Source organism: Brachyhypopomus gauderio, unplaced genomic scaffold (genome assembly GCF_052324685.1).
Source record: "Brachyhypopomus gauderio isolate BG-103 unplaced genomic scaffold, BGAUD_0.2 sc47, whole genome shotgun sequence".
Taxonomy (NCBI): Eukaryota; Metazoa; Chordata; class Actinopteri; order Gymnotiformes; family Hypopomidae; genus Brachyhypopomus; species Brachyhypopomus gauderio.
Window position 1 is genome coordinate 1,217,492 of NW_027506873.1, and position 12,400 is coordinate 1,229,891.

Consider the following 12,400-nt stretch of genomic DNA (forward strand, 5'->3'; position numbering starts at 1 on the left):
ACTAATGCCAGAATCAAGTATTAAAATCTTTTAAATAATTTATTTGGTTAATGTTACATGTGCTTTATGTTTGGGGTGGCACAGTGGATGTCAGAGTGGGTCAGTCACAGCCACCCACACTGTAGGAGAGGGGGTGGCGAACGTAAATTGTTACCGGGGGGGAGGGGGTGGCGGTGTAAAATGGACACAAATTAAGTATTATAACGCGATCGATCGATCGCCAGTGGTTGGCGCCAGAGCGAACTAGTAACTCATTATATCATATATGTGGATCCGAGGTAAATAAACTAGATTTTTTTTTCTGGCGTGAGAAATCTAATGTGTAGCGTGAGAGCGTGTGAAGGCGGTCAAATGCGTGTACCAGAGTTGGCAACCCTGGTAACATTGTAGTAGTCATATTATGTTTTTTGTATTTAGATAACATGTCTTCTTGGATGTTGAAGATGGATAAAATCATAACATACATTTACAGTGCAGTGGATGGATGCCAATGTCTCAGAATGCTCTCAAGTCTGTTACCTTCTGGTTCTGCCTTTGCAGCTAGGCTGTAATAATTTAATTTAATGCCAGAGTTGCTGCCACACTCCAGAAATGTTTATAATTTCATCTGTCCCACTAATTTTCTCTGTTTTATCTTCTCCACATGGCTGACCGCCTACACATTGGCAACACGGTGTCTTGGTGGTTAGCACGTTTGCCTCTCAGCACTGGGGTCTTGGGTTCAAGTCTCTATCTGAGTGGAGTTTCCATGTTCTCCCTGTGTTTGTGTGGGTTTCCTCCGGGATCTCCGGTTTCCTCCCACAGACCAAAAACATGGAGGTTAGGTAAATTGGCAGTCCCTGACAAATTCTCCCTGAGTGTGTGTCTGTGTCTCTTTGTTCAATAAAAAGTAGTGTCTGAATGTGTGTGTGCTTGTATGCCCAGTGGTGGATGGTGCTCTGCCACTAGGGTCTGTCCTCTCTCTCCCCTTCCTGCACCCCATTCAGTCCCCCAGGGTAGAGTACGCTGTGCGCAATTGGCTGCCGCTTCTCGCCGGTGTGTGTGATTGGTGACTTGTACCTGTGTTAAATTGTAAAGCGCCTTGGGTATTCTGAAAGGCGCTATATAAATCAAACATTCATACTCGAGGAACACTGAGATGAGGAGAGACGAGCCTTTCCAGAGATCCGTCCTGGGCCGGCCACCTCCTGCCTAACCAGATATGATGGAGGATCAACCCACCGCCCTGACTAACCAGTGTGGATGAAGGATAAACCCACTACACTGGGCCCTCTCACTGCCCTGAATTCTCCTCTGCTATGTATAACATTACCAACCATCAAGACGTTTAGGACCAAACAGGAATTACATAAAGAACTCATGTATAACATTACCAACCATCAAGACGTTTGGGACTGTACAGGAATTGCATAAAGAACTCATATATATAAATACACACCAAGATGGACTTTATTTATACCTCACATCTTTTCTTTGTTTCTCTCTTTTTAAATTGTTGTCATGGTGACCAGCATCGGCCAGAGGAGGATGGGTTCCCCCCCTGAGTCTTGGTTCCTCTCAAGGTTTCTTCCTCATGCCCTTAGGGAGTTTTTCCTTGCCACTGTCGCCCTTGGCTTGCTCACTGGGGGCTCAGACTCGGACACTTGTAAAGCTGCTTTGTGACAACAACTGTTGTAAAAAGCACTATACAAATAAAATTTGATTTGGTTTGAACAAGAGAAAGAACAGCAATGGGAAAGGGACACATTTTCCATCAATTATAGTTTCTTTTATTCTGTTACAAACATACATAGCATTTTCTAAATATAGATTGTAAATCTCCATTTGAAAAACTGCGTAGCCATGGGGAAATAGATGGCCGCCCAGTCTGTGGTTTACAGGAGGCAGTCTGAGATAAGGGGGGTGAATTTGAACCAGCAGCACTCCAGTGTCTGCTTTCGTGTCATGACAGAGTTCCTGTTGCAGGAATATTTATCACATCTTCCTCCCAACCGCTTCAGCATCAAGTGTGAAGGGAGGTATATGAGCATGAAGATACATTGAAGATGCCAGGGACCTGAGTAGAACCAGACGTAGACTTGCTGTTCATATTAGAATCTCTGAAAACATCATCAGATTGATTGGAAAAATAACTATTTCTCAGGCTAGATAAACAATGTTCCATAAATTTCTAAGTCTGTACTTGCAGGTTCAAAATAGTCCACTAGCAATTTTGCTGAGCTCTGTAAAAGGACCTGAAATAGTAAACAGAAATCACCCCACACAAAGGTATTGTTTCAGTTTAGAAGTGTTTGGAGATATGGAAATTGTGAACAGAACTTTCATATTCCCCAACCTTGAGACACAGGAAGACAAATCAACCAGTTGTGGTGAAGAAATCCTGCATACAATCAGAATATTCAGTCTAGCCTTGTATAACTCAAATGTTTTACTTCAAAAGCAACAACAGCTACTACCACTTAAAGCACAAACAGTAAGTCCCTCTTTGAACTGCACTGATCATTTTAATTTGACAGACGCATGTAATAAAAATATTATTACCATAGATTACTACAATCACACAGACCTCACAGGTTCACAGCATGATTACAATTTTTCTTTGTTGAGAAATAATGTTGTGTTGGTCAGGGAAAATGTGGGGCTCTCTCTCTCCATACAGCAGCTGAGGAGCTGGTAGAATGTTCTCGCCAACAGCTGGTGGTAATTTGGCTGCATACTGCCCCAACAAGCCCACTGAAAATGCTTTGAGTGTCGAGTGTTCCTAGCAGCTGTCTGACATCCATTTAATAGTCCAAATTGTCACTAAACCCGTCCTGAAAATGGCTAAAAATAATGTCGGTTCATAGTGCCTGAACAACGAACAGACTGAACACTGCATTGTGTGTGTGTGTACTTACTGCAGTTTTGTTAAAGTAATAACATTTTTGGGAGGTGTGTGCAGCAGGCTTGACAATCAAGCCCTTGTGTCTGTCTGCACTGGAGACGTCACGGCGCAGCTGAAGCCTCAGCCACCAGAGCAGGAATGCTAGCCTTCCCATTACATTAAAATAGCCAGCCTGCTAGGTCAGCTCACTGCTGCATGTGAACAGCTGCTGCAAGTGCAGAATCAGATAGAACCCCAATGGACCTAACACCCGGGCTGGATCCAATGGACCTAGAACCCAGGACTAGCACTTGGGCTGGAGCAGAAGAAGCAGGAGCGCTAACGTCTGGCCAGATCAACCACTACTGATTCTGCAACAGACAGGTGTGCCAGCATGCGGCGTAGACATGAAACAAGTCAGGTTACAGATGACATGTTTACCTTATTGTGGTCCATCTGTCAAAAAAATGTGCTCTGTGGTTGGACTTAAGTGCATCTTCAGCAAAAAATAAAGGTGTTAGCACTGAGCAGGACGGTAGTTTACAGCAGGACACACTATGACTCTAGAACAGCTGCCATTTGACATGAAACAGTACAAGTTAGTAGGGATGATAAAATGTGTTTTTTATATATGCAAAGCACTGTTGAGCCTCCAAATGTTCCTGAAATTCTTAGTTGTGGACAGGTGGAAAAAAACAGATCAAGACATGCTGCCTCCCCTTATTAAAGTGCGACAAATGAAATGTGGCAAAGAAATCACCATAACACACTTTTACAAATCATGGTCATAAACCACTTGTCTGCTTGGGTAATTCACATGTTCTTCAGAAGAGAAAGACGTATACATGACCAGTTATCTTAAAATTCAGCCTAAGTAACACCCAAAGATGTTAAGGGTACATAAAAACTACAATGCACATCATATTTGCTTTCCCATTAAAATCATATTTAGGATGGAGAGAAAAAAATGACAAAACTTGATGACATCAACATAGCTACATACACTATGTTGAATGAGATGCGGGCATGGACAACAGTCTAATTACTAAAGGACAATTTGACAGACATGAGTGACGTTTTTATTGAATGTCACTAAGGGAAAGTGTGCTACTTTTTTATTATAATGAATAAAAAGCTAGTGTTGCCTGTTAGCATGGTATCACACCAACAAGGAACATTTCTTATTATGTTAGTGTTGCCTGTTGGGAAGTAATCTTGGCATTCAGGAAAATAACTTTTTATTAATCGTTAGCCATATTAGCACTGTCTGTCTGAACATTCCCTTTAATTGGTGTAATATAGGGAAGAAATGGAACACAAATTAGTGTGAGAACAACACAAACCTAAATTGCATTGTGAGGAATAAGGAATGAGATTTACATATTATGAAATAAACTGTCACAATATATCATACTACAGCTCTTTACTTACATTGAGGTTATACTCTTCCACAATTTTTTGGAAAACAAATACATTGGACATTCTTCAAATCCTATCTTTTTTTTTTTTTTACAAAACTGGCTTTAATAATTCTGCAATACACATATATTTTCTATTTTATGTATTAAAAATATGCTGGTTTGTTCAGTTATTCTGTCATAAAGTATAATCTGTCTATAGTCTTCTAAACAAAAAAGGGAACGAAAGAAAAAGAATACTCCTCTACGCATTTCTGAACTTTAAATAAAAAGGAGTATGGGTTCATTGCATTGACTCAACTGGTCTGTCCATATAGCTACAGGGAGAAATTACTTTAATTTTTATGTGGTCATTGGGTTTGGACCCAAATTGGAAAAGACGACGATCTGATCATTTTATTTCACTTCACTGCCCCTTTTCTTGACGTCGCCCGCAAAACCACGCTGCATTCTTCACAGGTTTCAGTCCACCCCAATAACACCTCATTAAGGACTCCATCAAGACTAATGAATGGTAGTCTACTCTTTTAAAATATATCGAGCTATAGGCCTATAGATCCTTTCCAATTGCTTGCGTTCGCGTGTACGTACTGCTTTTCCCGCAGCATTAGTGTTTGACATTATAAAAGTTTAAATAATATCTTAGACAATTTTACTTCTGGATTATGACAGGGCTGTTTCAGTAATAAATCATATTTCTCACCTTACGAAATATCACTCGTTCATGGCTTTAGGCGGTTTTCTTGAAATTCCCAAACGTCATCACAAACTTCACAATCTTATTATTATCTATATTTTCTGTCAAATGAATATCACGCCACAATATTTTAGTAGGCTATTTAGGTCCGATTAATCATGCACTTCTTCGGTCATTTCTGCATATCGTAACAAATTCTGTAGCAGATCTCATGTGAACTACGCGACTTGATCAGTCATCATCCACGTCTTCACCCTCCGACTCTTCTCTCCTTTCGTACATTTTATCACGCTGTCTCTCCTGGATTTCTTTCATCTCCTCTGCGTAACGACAGAATGCGCCTCCAAATTTACTCCAAGCTTTGAAAGGAATAGTGATTGAGTTCCGGTAACTCGGCTTTACTTCACTGACTCTCAGGAACACGCCGTACTTGTTGGACCCAACATCAAAAAAGAACCTCTTGGAGTCCACCATAATGGAGGTGCCCTCGGGGAGTTCGCCGTACCCCCCTGCTGCGGTGCCTCCGGTCAGCTCCTCGTCGTCTCCGCCATAATCATCTATAAGCTTGGCCAGGGCGTCTCGAAATTCTATCAAGCCCTGCGCCGGGAGTGCAATAGTTTGGCCGGCCTGCATACCTCCCCCGGGGCCTCCAACTCCAAAGCCGGGCCCTCGATTGACGGTCTGACGAATTCGCAGGAACCTCCCCCGCTGATTTTCTTTCAGATCGAGGTAGTATTTGCGATTTTCTCTGACTAAGAATTCGCTTTTTAACGCTCGTCGTGGCCCACCGTCGTCACCTCCAGAGGACTGTGCGATTTGCTCTGGGCTACTGGGCCCAAGCTGGGCGTAGTGCTCAATGAAATCCCCAAGGTAGTCACGAAACTCCGCCGCGACGGACATAGAGAGGGTCAGGCGACTTTTAGAGCCCCCGGCGCCGACCTCGGCTATCTTGATGAACCTGCCCTTCGAGTTTTGCTTGACGTCCAGATAGAAGCGCTTGTTCTGTATGTCAAGTCGCTTGGACGCCAGCTCCTGGGTCTCCTGTTCTCTCTGGAAGTGCTGGAACCCGCTGCCTCCTCCTCCACCACTACTGCCACCACCGCGCTCGCTCCCACTGTCTCCATCCGCCATCTTCACCGCCACCAGCCAACTTCTCCCTGCGTATATTGCGGACAGTGAACACTCCTGACGTCAATTTTACGGATATTGAATATCTTCAATCACATTGGCCTCAAATCTGCCAATAACAGACAGAAAAGGTTCATGACAGGTCTGCCTGCTTGTCATTAAAGTTGTGAAGGCGGGTCAACGTTTACTATTGGTCTGAAATATTTTCTACATGCGGGCACTTCCTGTCTTTGAGAGCGCAAGCTTTGAAGGAGAAAGTCGTGGTCTGATTCAGGACCAACGTTTCTAATTCACACTGTTACATGTCAAGTTACATTTTCGAATCAAGAACTGAACTCAGGTCAGCTGTTCAACTAGTACATTTTAATCACCTTCTCCGATCGTATTGAAGAGCGTAAAATACTATCTCGAATTGTCGAGATCATTTTATTCACCATATTTGAATAAACTTGCCATAATCCAGTTTTAATAGTAAGCTAACAAATAATTGCGCTATGTTGGAATGAATACATATGTTTATGTATTTTAATTAATTCTCAATAATTATTATTTTTAGGCATTTATGTCCACTGCACTGTTCTATTTGATAACACAATTTAGGTATAACTACCTAATTAATTTATTTACCGTTTCTGCGCATTACAAAGTGAGCGTATATTTTACAAAATGCCATGTAGTTTGTATTGCCTGAAATGGAGAGTAAGGGTAAAACTTATAGGTTTCTTCTGTCCTGATTTATTTAAACAATTTTTATTAGACAACTGTAATATGTGTTGCGTGGAATTTGCATTTGTTAAATTTTATTTAATTTTTTCTTATACACTGAGCAGATTACAGCTTTGGTTTTTTAACATTATAAAACATTAACAGAACATTATAACATTCTGCCATGCAGTCCCTCACAATCACCACACGGGAGCGATAGAGGGCTGTGTATTGATGGCTGAAATATCAGTAATAGATTCTTCTGTTTGCTGATTTGCTAATTGTCTCATCATTTATTGCCATTGAGATAAAATTTTTATCATTTCTAACGCATTCATAATAACAACAACAATAACAATAATAAGATCATGGTGATTATTATTATTACAGTATTGCAGAAAAGAACCAACAACTTATTAGCAAATAGTGTTTTAGCTCAAACTGTTTCCAAACACAGGCGTTAGTAAGTGTTCGCTCAACTGCAGTCAGACCAAATGAGGTGTGTATCTAAAAGGCGGAAGGAAGACAAATGCAAGTGTACGGTCTTTGGGGGTTATCACAAAACAAGTCATGTTTTATGGAAAATAAATGTGACAAATTACAAAACCTCAATGAACAAGTCTTGGTCCTCCCGAGGTTTCTTCCTAATCCCCAAAATCATAGGGAGTTTTTCCTTGCCACTGTCGCCTCTGGCTTGCTCATTAGGGATACAATACAATTGTAAAGCTGCTTCGTGACATGTGTTGTAAAAAGCGCTACCCAGTTGCCCAGTGCGTTAGGTAGTAATTAAGGTAGTAAACTAAGACAAACACTATTCAGAATTCACAGCAGGCCAAAAATTTGGATGCGTTGACTGCTACCTGGACAGGGAAAGCAGATCTATATCTTTGGATGACTCCATGTGAGGCAGTCCGACCGACAGATTTGCCAACTCTCACGCAATGAGCGTGAGACATACGCGTTCACACGCCATTCAATGTCTTCACACGCCATTCATCCGATTTCTCACGCTGAAAAAAACTTTATCTAGTTTATTGCTAGTTCGCCCTGGCGCCAACCACTGGTGATCGATCGCTTTAGGCGCATCATAGAGGAAACATATACATTTGACACCCCCCCCCCCCCGCTCAACGTTTGACACACACACCACCCCCCTAAATCAAATCTCACTCCAAGTGATTTTGAAAGGTTGGCAACCCTGTACCGAGTATTTGACAGGTGCCGATTAGACCTGCACGTATTAGACTTAGTTAGTATGTCTCAGGTTATTTATATATGTTGTGTTGATATGTATTGGAAGAGATGCCTGTGAACAAGCTATACATTTTTTTTTACATATTTTAAAATTAGCCAACTAACTACCTTTATTTATGTATTCAGGTGTTAGATATTGACATGTGCACAAATAACTAATTTGTGTGCATATTTTGTATACTTCTTATTGTTACAATTTACCCCGAGCTTGTGTTACAACTTACCCCATTAGTTGGTAAATTGTAACACAAATGGGGTGAAACAAATGTCAGAGTGCACCGCGACTTTTAACAAACTACTACATTTAACAAGCAAACAGGCCCGTTGACAGTCTTGCTGGGGCCCGGGACAAGAAAGTCCCCGCCCCCAACGTCATTTGAATTTCCTCTGTAGCAGACAATCCTTGTGTTATGTCATATAGCAGAAATGTGGATTCGAGTCACATGACTTGGACTCGAGTCCGACTCGAGTCACTAAACTGATGACTTGTGACTTCACTCGACAACATCACTGAAGACTTGCGACTTGACTTAGACTTTACCTTTACTGACTTGGACTTGGAATCGGACTTGAGCTTTAAGACTTGAAAAGACTTGAAATCATTATTTTAACTAGGCTGACCAGATTTGGGTTTCTGAAAAGGAGGACACCTTTTACAAATTTATTTTCTAGCGGCGTGTGTGTCGATAGTTGACGGGGGGGGGGGGGGGGGGGGGGGGGGGGGGTTAGCGTGTGTCAAACCCTAGACATCGGATTGGCTACCATGTATGTGAATCAAAATACAACCATCAGTGCAGATGGACAATAGCCTGTCATTCATACACTACTTTTTAATGTCATGCGATCTACCCACACTTCCTTCGCAAAATCCCGGATGATTTTGAAATTCCCCCCGGACATTTTTTAGGTCTCAAAAGTAGGATATGTCCGGGAAAAAGAGGACGTCTGGTCACCCTTATTTTAACATAATAAATAAGTAATATAGAATCACATAACTGGATCATTTTGTATTAAATGGTGCTGTAAAATGTGAACTGCTCAGCTCAGTTTATCCGTAACCGATCGGGGAGGGGGAGAGGGAGAGGGGGAGGGGGGGCAGCAGCGTTGAATTTGTGCGGAGAGGACAAGCAACATGCTCCCAAAAATTATCCTGTTCAATTATAAAGATTATGCTGTTGTGAATAAGAAGAACTGTGACATGCAAGACATGTGGAGTCAGGATAAGAGATGGAGATGCAACCACTTCAAACTTTGTTCGACATTTGAGGCTGCACAAACTAAGCTAGCTAGCTAGCTAGCTAACCGTTATAGCATTATGTGAAATATACATAGCAGCAGAGTTGTATATAATCCAGGTTCAGAAAGTAAAAGTCCTCACCAGGATTTTGCTCAAGCTTGCTAGATTTCTAATTAGTGCAATCCAGGTAAAATGAGTGGAATCAACACAATCCAGGAAGCTTGAGCAAAATCCTGGTGAGGACTTTTACTTTCTGAACCTGGATTATACAACTCTGCTGCTATGTATATTTCACATAATGCTATAACGGTTAGCTAGCTAGCTGGGATGTGGTAACTCAGGGGTTGGAAATTAACTTTTACAAGGGTCCACATGAGCTACTTGACTTGTGTGAGGGGTCCGCAATAACGATAATTCGAAAGCCGGGGGGGGGGACTGACGGACGGACGCGAGGGGGGGGGGGGGTGTAGGTGATGACGACGACGACAATTGCGACGACATCTCACTCAAGCAAACCGAAATACTCAAATGCCTAACGTTAGTTAGTCTGACTAACTTAATATACTACTAATCAACTGCATCAATTGTGTTAAATATTGAAATTACATCTGGTGACTTGACTAGGACTTGAAGTTTAAGAATTGGGACTTGACTCGAGACTTGATTGTATTGACTTGGGACTTGACTCGAGACTTGATTGTGAAGACTTGAGACTTACTTGTTACTTGCAACTTAGTGACTTGTTCACATGTCTGTCATATAGTATATAACATAGCCACACATCAAAGCTATTTCTGACTGAGGGCCTCGCACTGTCGATTCGCGAGGTCGTGCACCTCTCGAATTTTGTAACTTTGCGCGCCTGCGCCTCAGCGCAATGAACAAAGTCGTGTTTGCAGGGTTCATACACCTTTATAAGGTGGAATTGAAGCACTTGTACGTCACTTTAAAGGTCCATTTCAATATTTTCCAGCTGTTAAACGTAATTAAGTTAAATATTTATACATATACTCAAAATAATTCGCTTTTTATCACATTATTTAATGGTTGTTTATTTTCAAAACGCCCAATATTAACTTCTTCACGTTCTCTCATGTTTCGTCCTGGAATTACAAGAGGCTCGTATTTGTTAACGTAATACAAGAGAACTGTTCAGTCAGACAGATATTTGTTGTGAAACGAAGTAGTTACAATTTCAAGCATTTTCAAGTACTTTAGCCTAAATTCAAGCACTTTTCAAACCAGGAACACAATGCAACATTAAAATTCGTCAGGTAAATGTTTTCCTCTCTTTTCTGCACTCCAGATTTGTGTTTACTTTAACTATCCACCACTGAATTTCCCGCTTTACAGTCGGTGCTGGATCAAACCTTTTTTCAGTGGGAGGCGGGGGTGTATGCACTTAATGGAAAATATGCAGATAGGTAAAAAACATATATTTTAGCCATTGAGCTTCCCACTGAGCAAAGACACGTCCAAAAGACGTCAATTAAACGTCTTCGTCAGACGTTTAAAAGACGTCCACTGAAAAGCCAGAATGAAAGTTTTTGCGACGTCTTTTTTTAAACGTCTTCTGAACGTCTATTACTGACATTCAGTTGACGTTAATAATGGATGTTCAAAAGACGTTTAAAAAAGACGTTGCAAAAACTTTCATTCTGGCTTTTCAGTGGATGTCTTTTAAACGTCTGACGAAGATGTTTAATTGACGTCTTTTGGACGTGTCTTTGCTCAGTGGGGAGAGCTGAAACTGGCCAGTACGAGAATAAAAAAGGTGTGTGTGTGTGTGTGTAGGGGGGCATAGAATCGTAAATGATTGAACATTAAATATGCAGTAGTTAGTATAACAAATAGCTAAATATGATGTGAAAATATTAATGTGGATAGTGAACCCATTTCGCACGTCCACTGACATTCAATAGAGACCCTAGTCAGACGTGTGAATAGTGAACCCGTTTTGCACGTCCACTGATGTTCAATAGAGACCCTAGTCAGACGTGTGAATAGTGAACCCGTTTTGCACGTCCACTGATGTTCAATAGAGACCCTAGTCAGACGTGTGAATAGTTAACCCCTTTTGCACGTCCACTGACATCCAATAAAGGTCCTAATCAGACGTTCAGATAGAAAACTCGTCATGCACGTCCATAGACGTCTAGCTGAGGTCCTAGTCGGACTGTCAGATTTTGAACCAGTTTTGAACGTCCACCAGATGTGCAAAAGTGAGTCTGGACTGACGTGATACAGACATGATTTTAACGTCTTTCTGACGTCGCATGTTTGCTGGGTTATTTTGAGTACAGAATTTTATATTAATGAAAGATTTCAAGATTATGTAAAAATTATAGACTTTAAATTAATAAATTAATAAAATAAATTGCTGGGCTCTTTGATGGGCCCCCTTGGCCCTGGGGCCTGGGACAACAGACCCGGTTGTCCCCCCCAGTCGATGGGGCTTCAAGCAAATACTTCTCTGCAAGTATTTTTTATAAAAAAAAACATGAACTTTGGCTTAGTACACCATAAAGAACACCCCATCCACTGTGCCACCATCCACTTCACATGGATTCATATGGATTCTTTGTTTCATATTGAAGCTTTCTACTGTGGGCTCCACTTTTAATTTTAAACATGAACTACTATACTTCCTCACACCTTTCCCCACCCTGCCCTCCACTAGTGCACAAGTCCAGAGGAAGTCTGGATGTCTACCAGTATATTTATAGCAAACATCAGTGATGTTGTGTTCCTTTCCTTTGAGAACAAAAGTAGTAAGACACGTAAGTCACGTAATTCAGGAGTCCATCAGGACTACATAGTTTTAATACACTATTGTTTCACACACACAACTGTTTCCTTCATAGGTTTAGTAAAAGTATACACTCCATGCCAGGAAACACTATTCAAAATTGTGTGATTTTGCCCAAAATTAAATTATTTTAATTAAATGTTAGTTTTGTGACATTGTGATTGGACAACTGTTACTACCAAATCACTGGATTCTTACAGCATCCTTTATACTAGTGTAGTTTTTATAGAGGCTTGTAGTGTTAACCTGGCACTCAATTCTATTCACAATTTCACAATTCCCTCGGTAA

At 41.1% G+C, this 12,400-nt stretch overlaps 1 protein-coding gene across 1 annotated transcript; it reads right to left on the minus strand.

Annotated features, from left to right (window-relative positions):
* Nucleotides 1-4,315: 4,315 nt before the first annotated feature.
* On the minus strand, nt 4,316-6,151 carry purbb (purine-rich element binding protein Bb). Its single transcript, XM_076986581.1, has one exon. It carries the CDS (start codon nt 6,107-6,109, stop codon nt 5,210-5,212), a length of 900 nt encoding a protein of 299 aa, XP_076842696.1. The 5' UTR covers nt 6,110-6,151; the 3' UTR covers nt 4,316-5,209.
* Between the last annotated feature and the right edge of the window lie 6,249 nt (nt 6,152-12,400).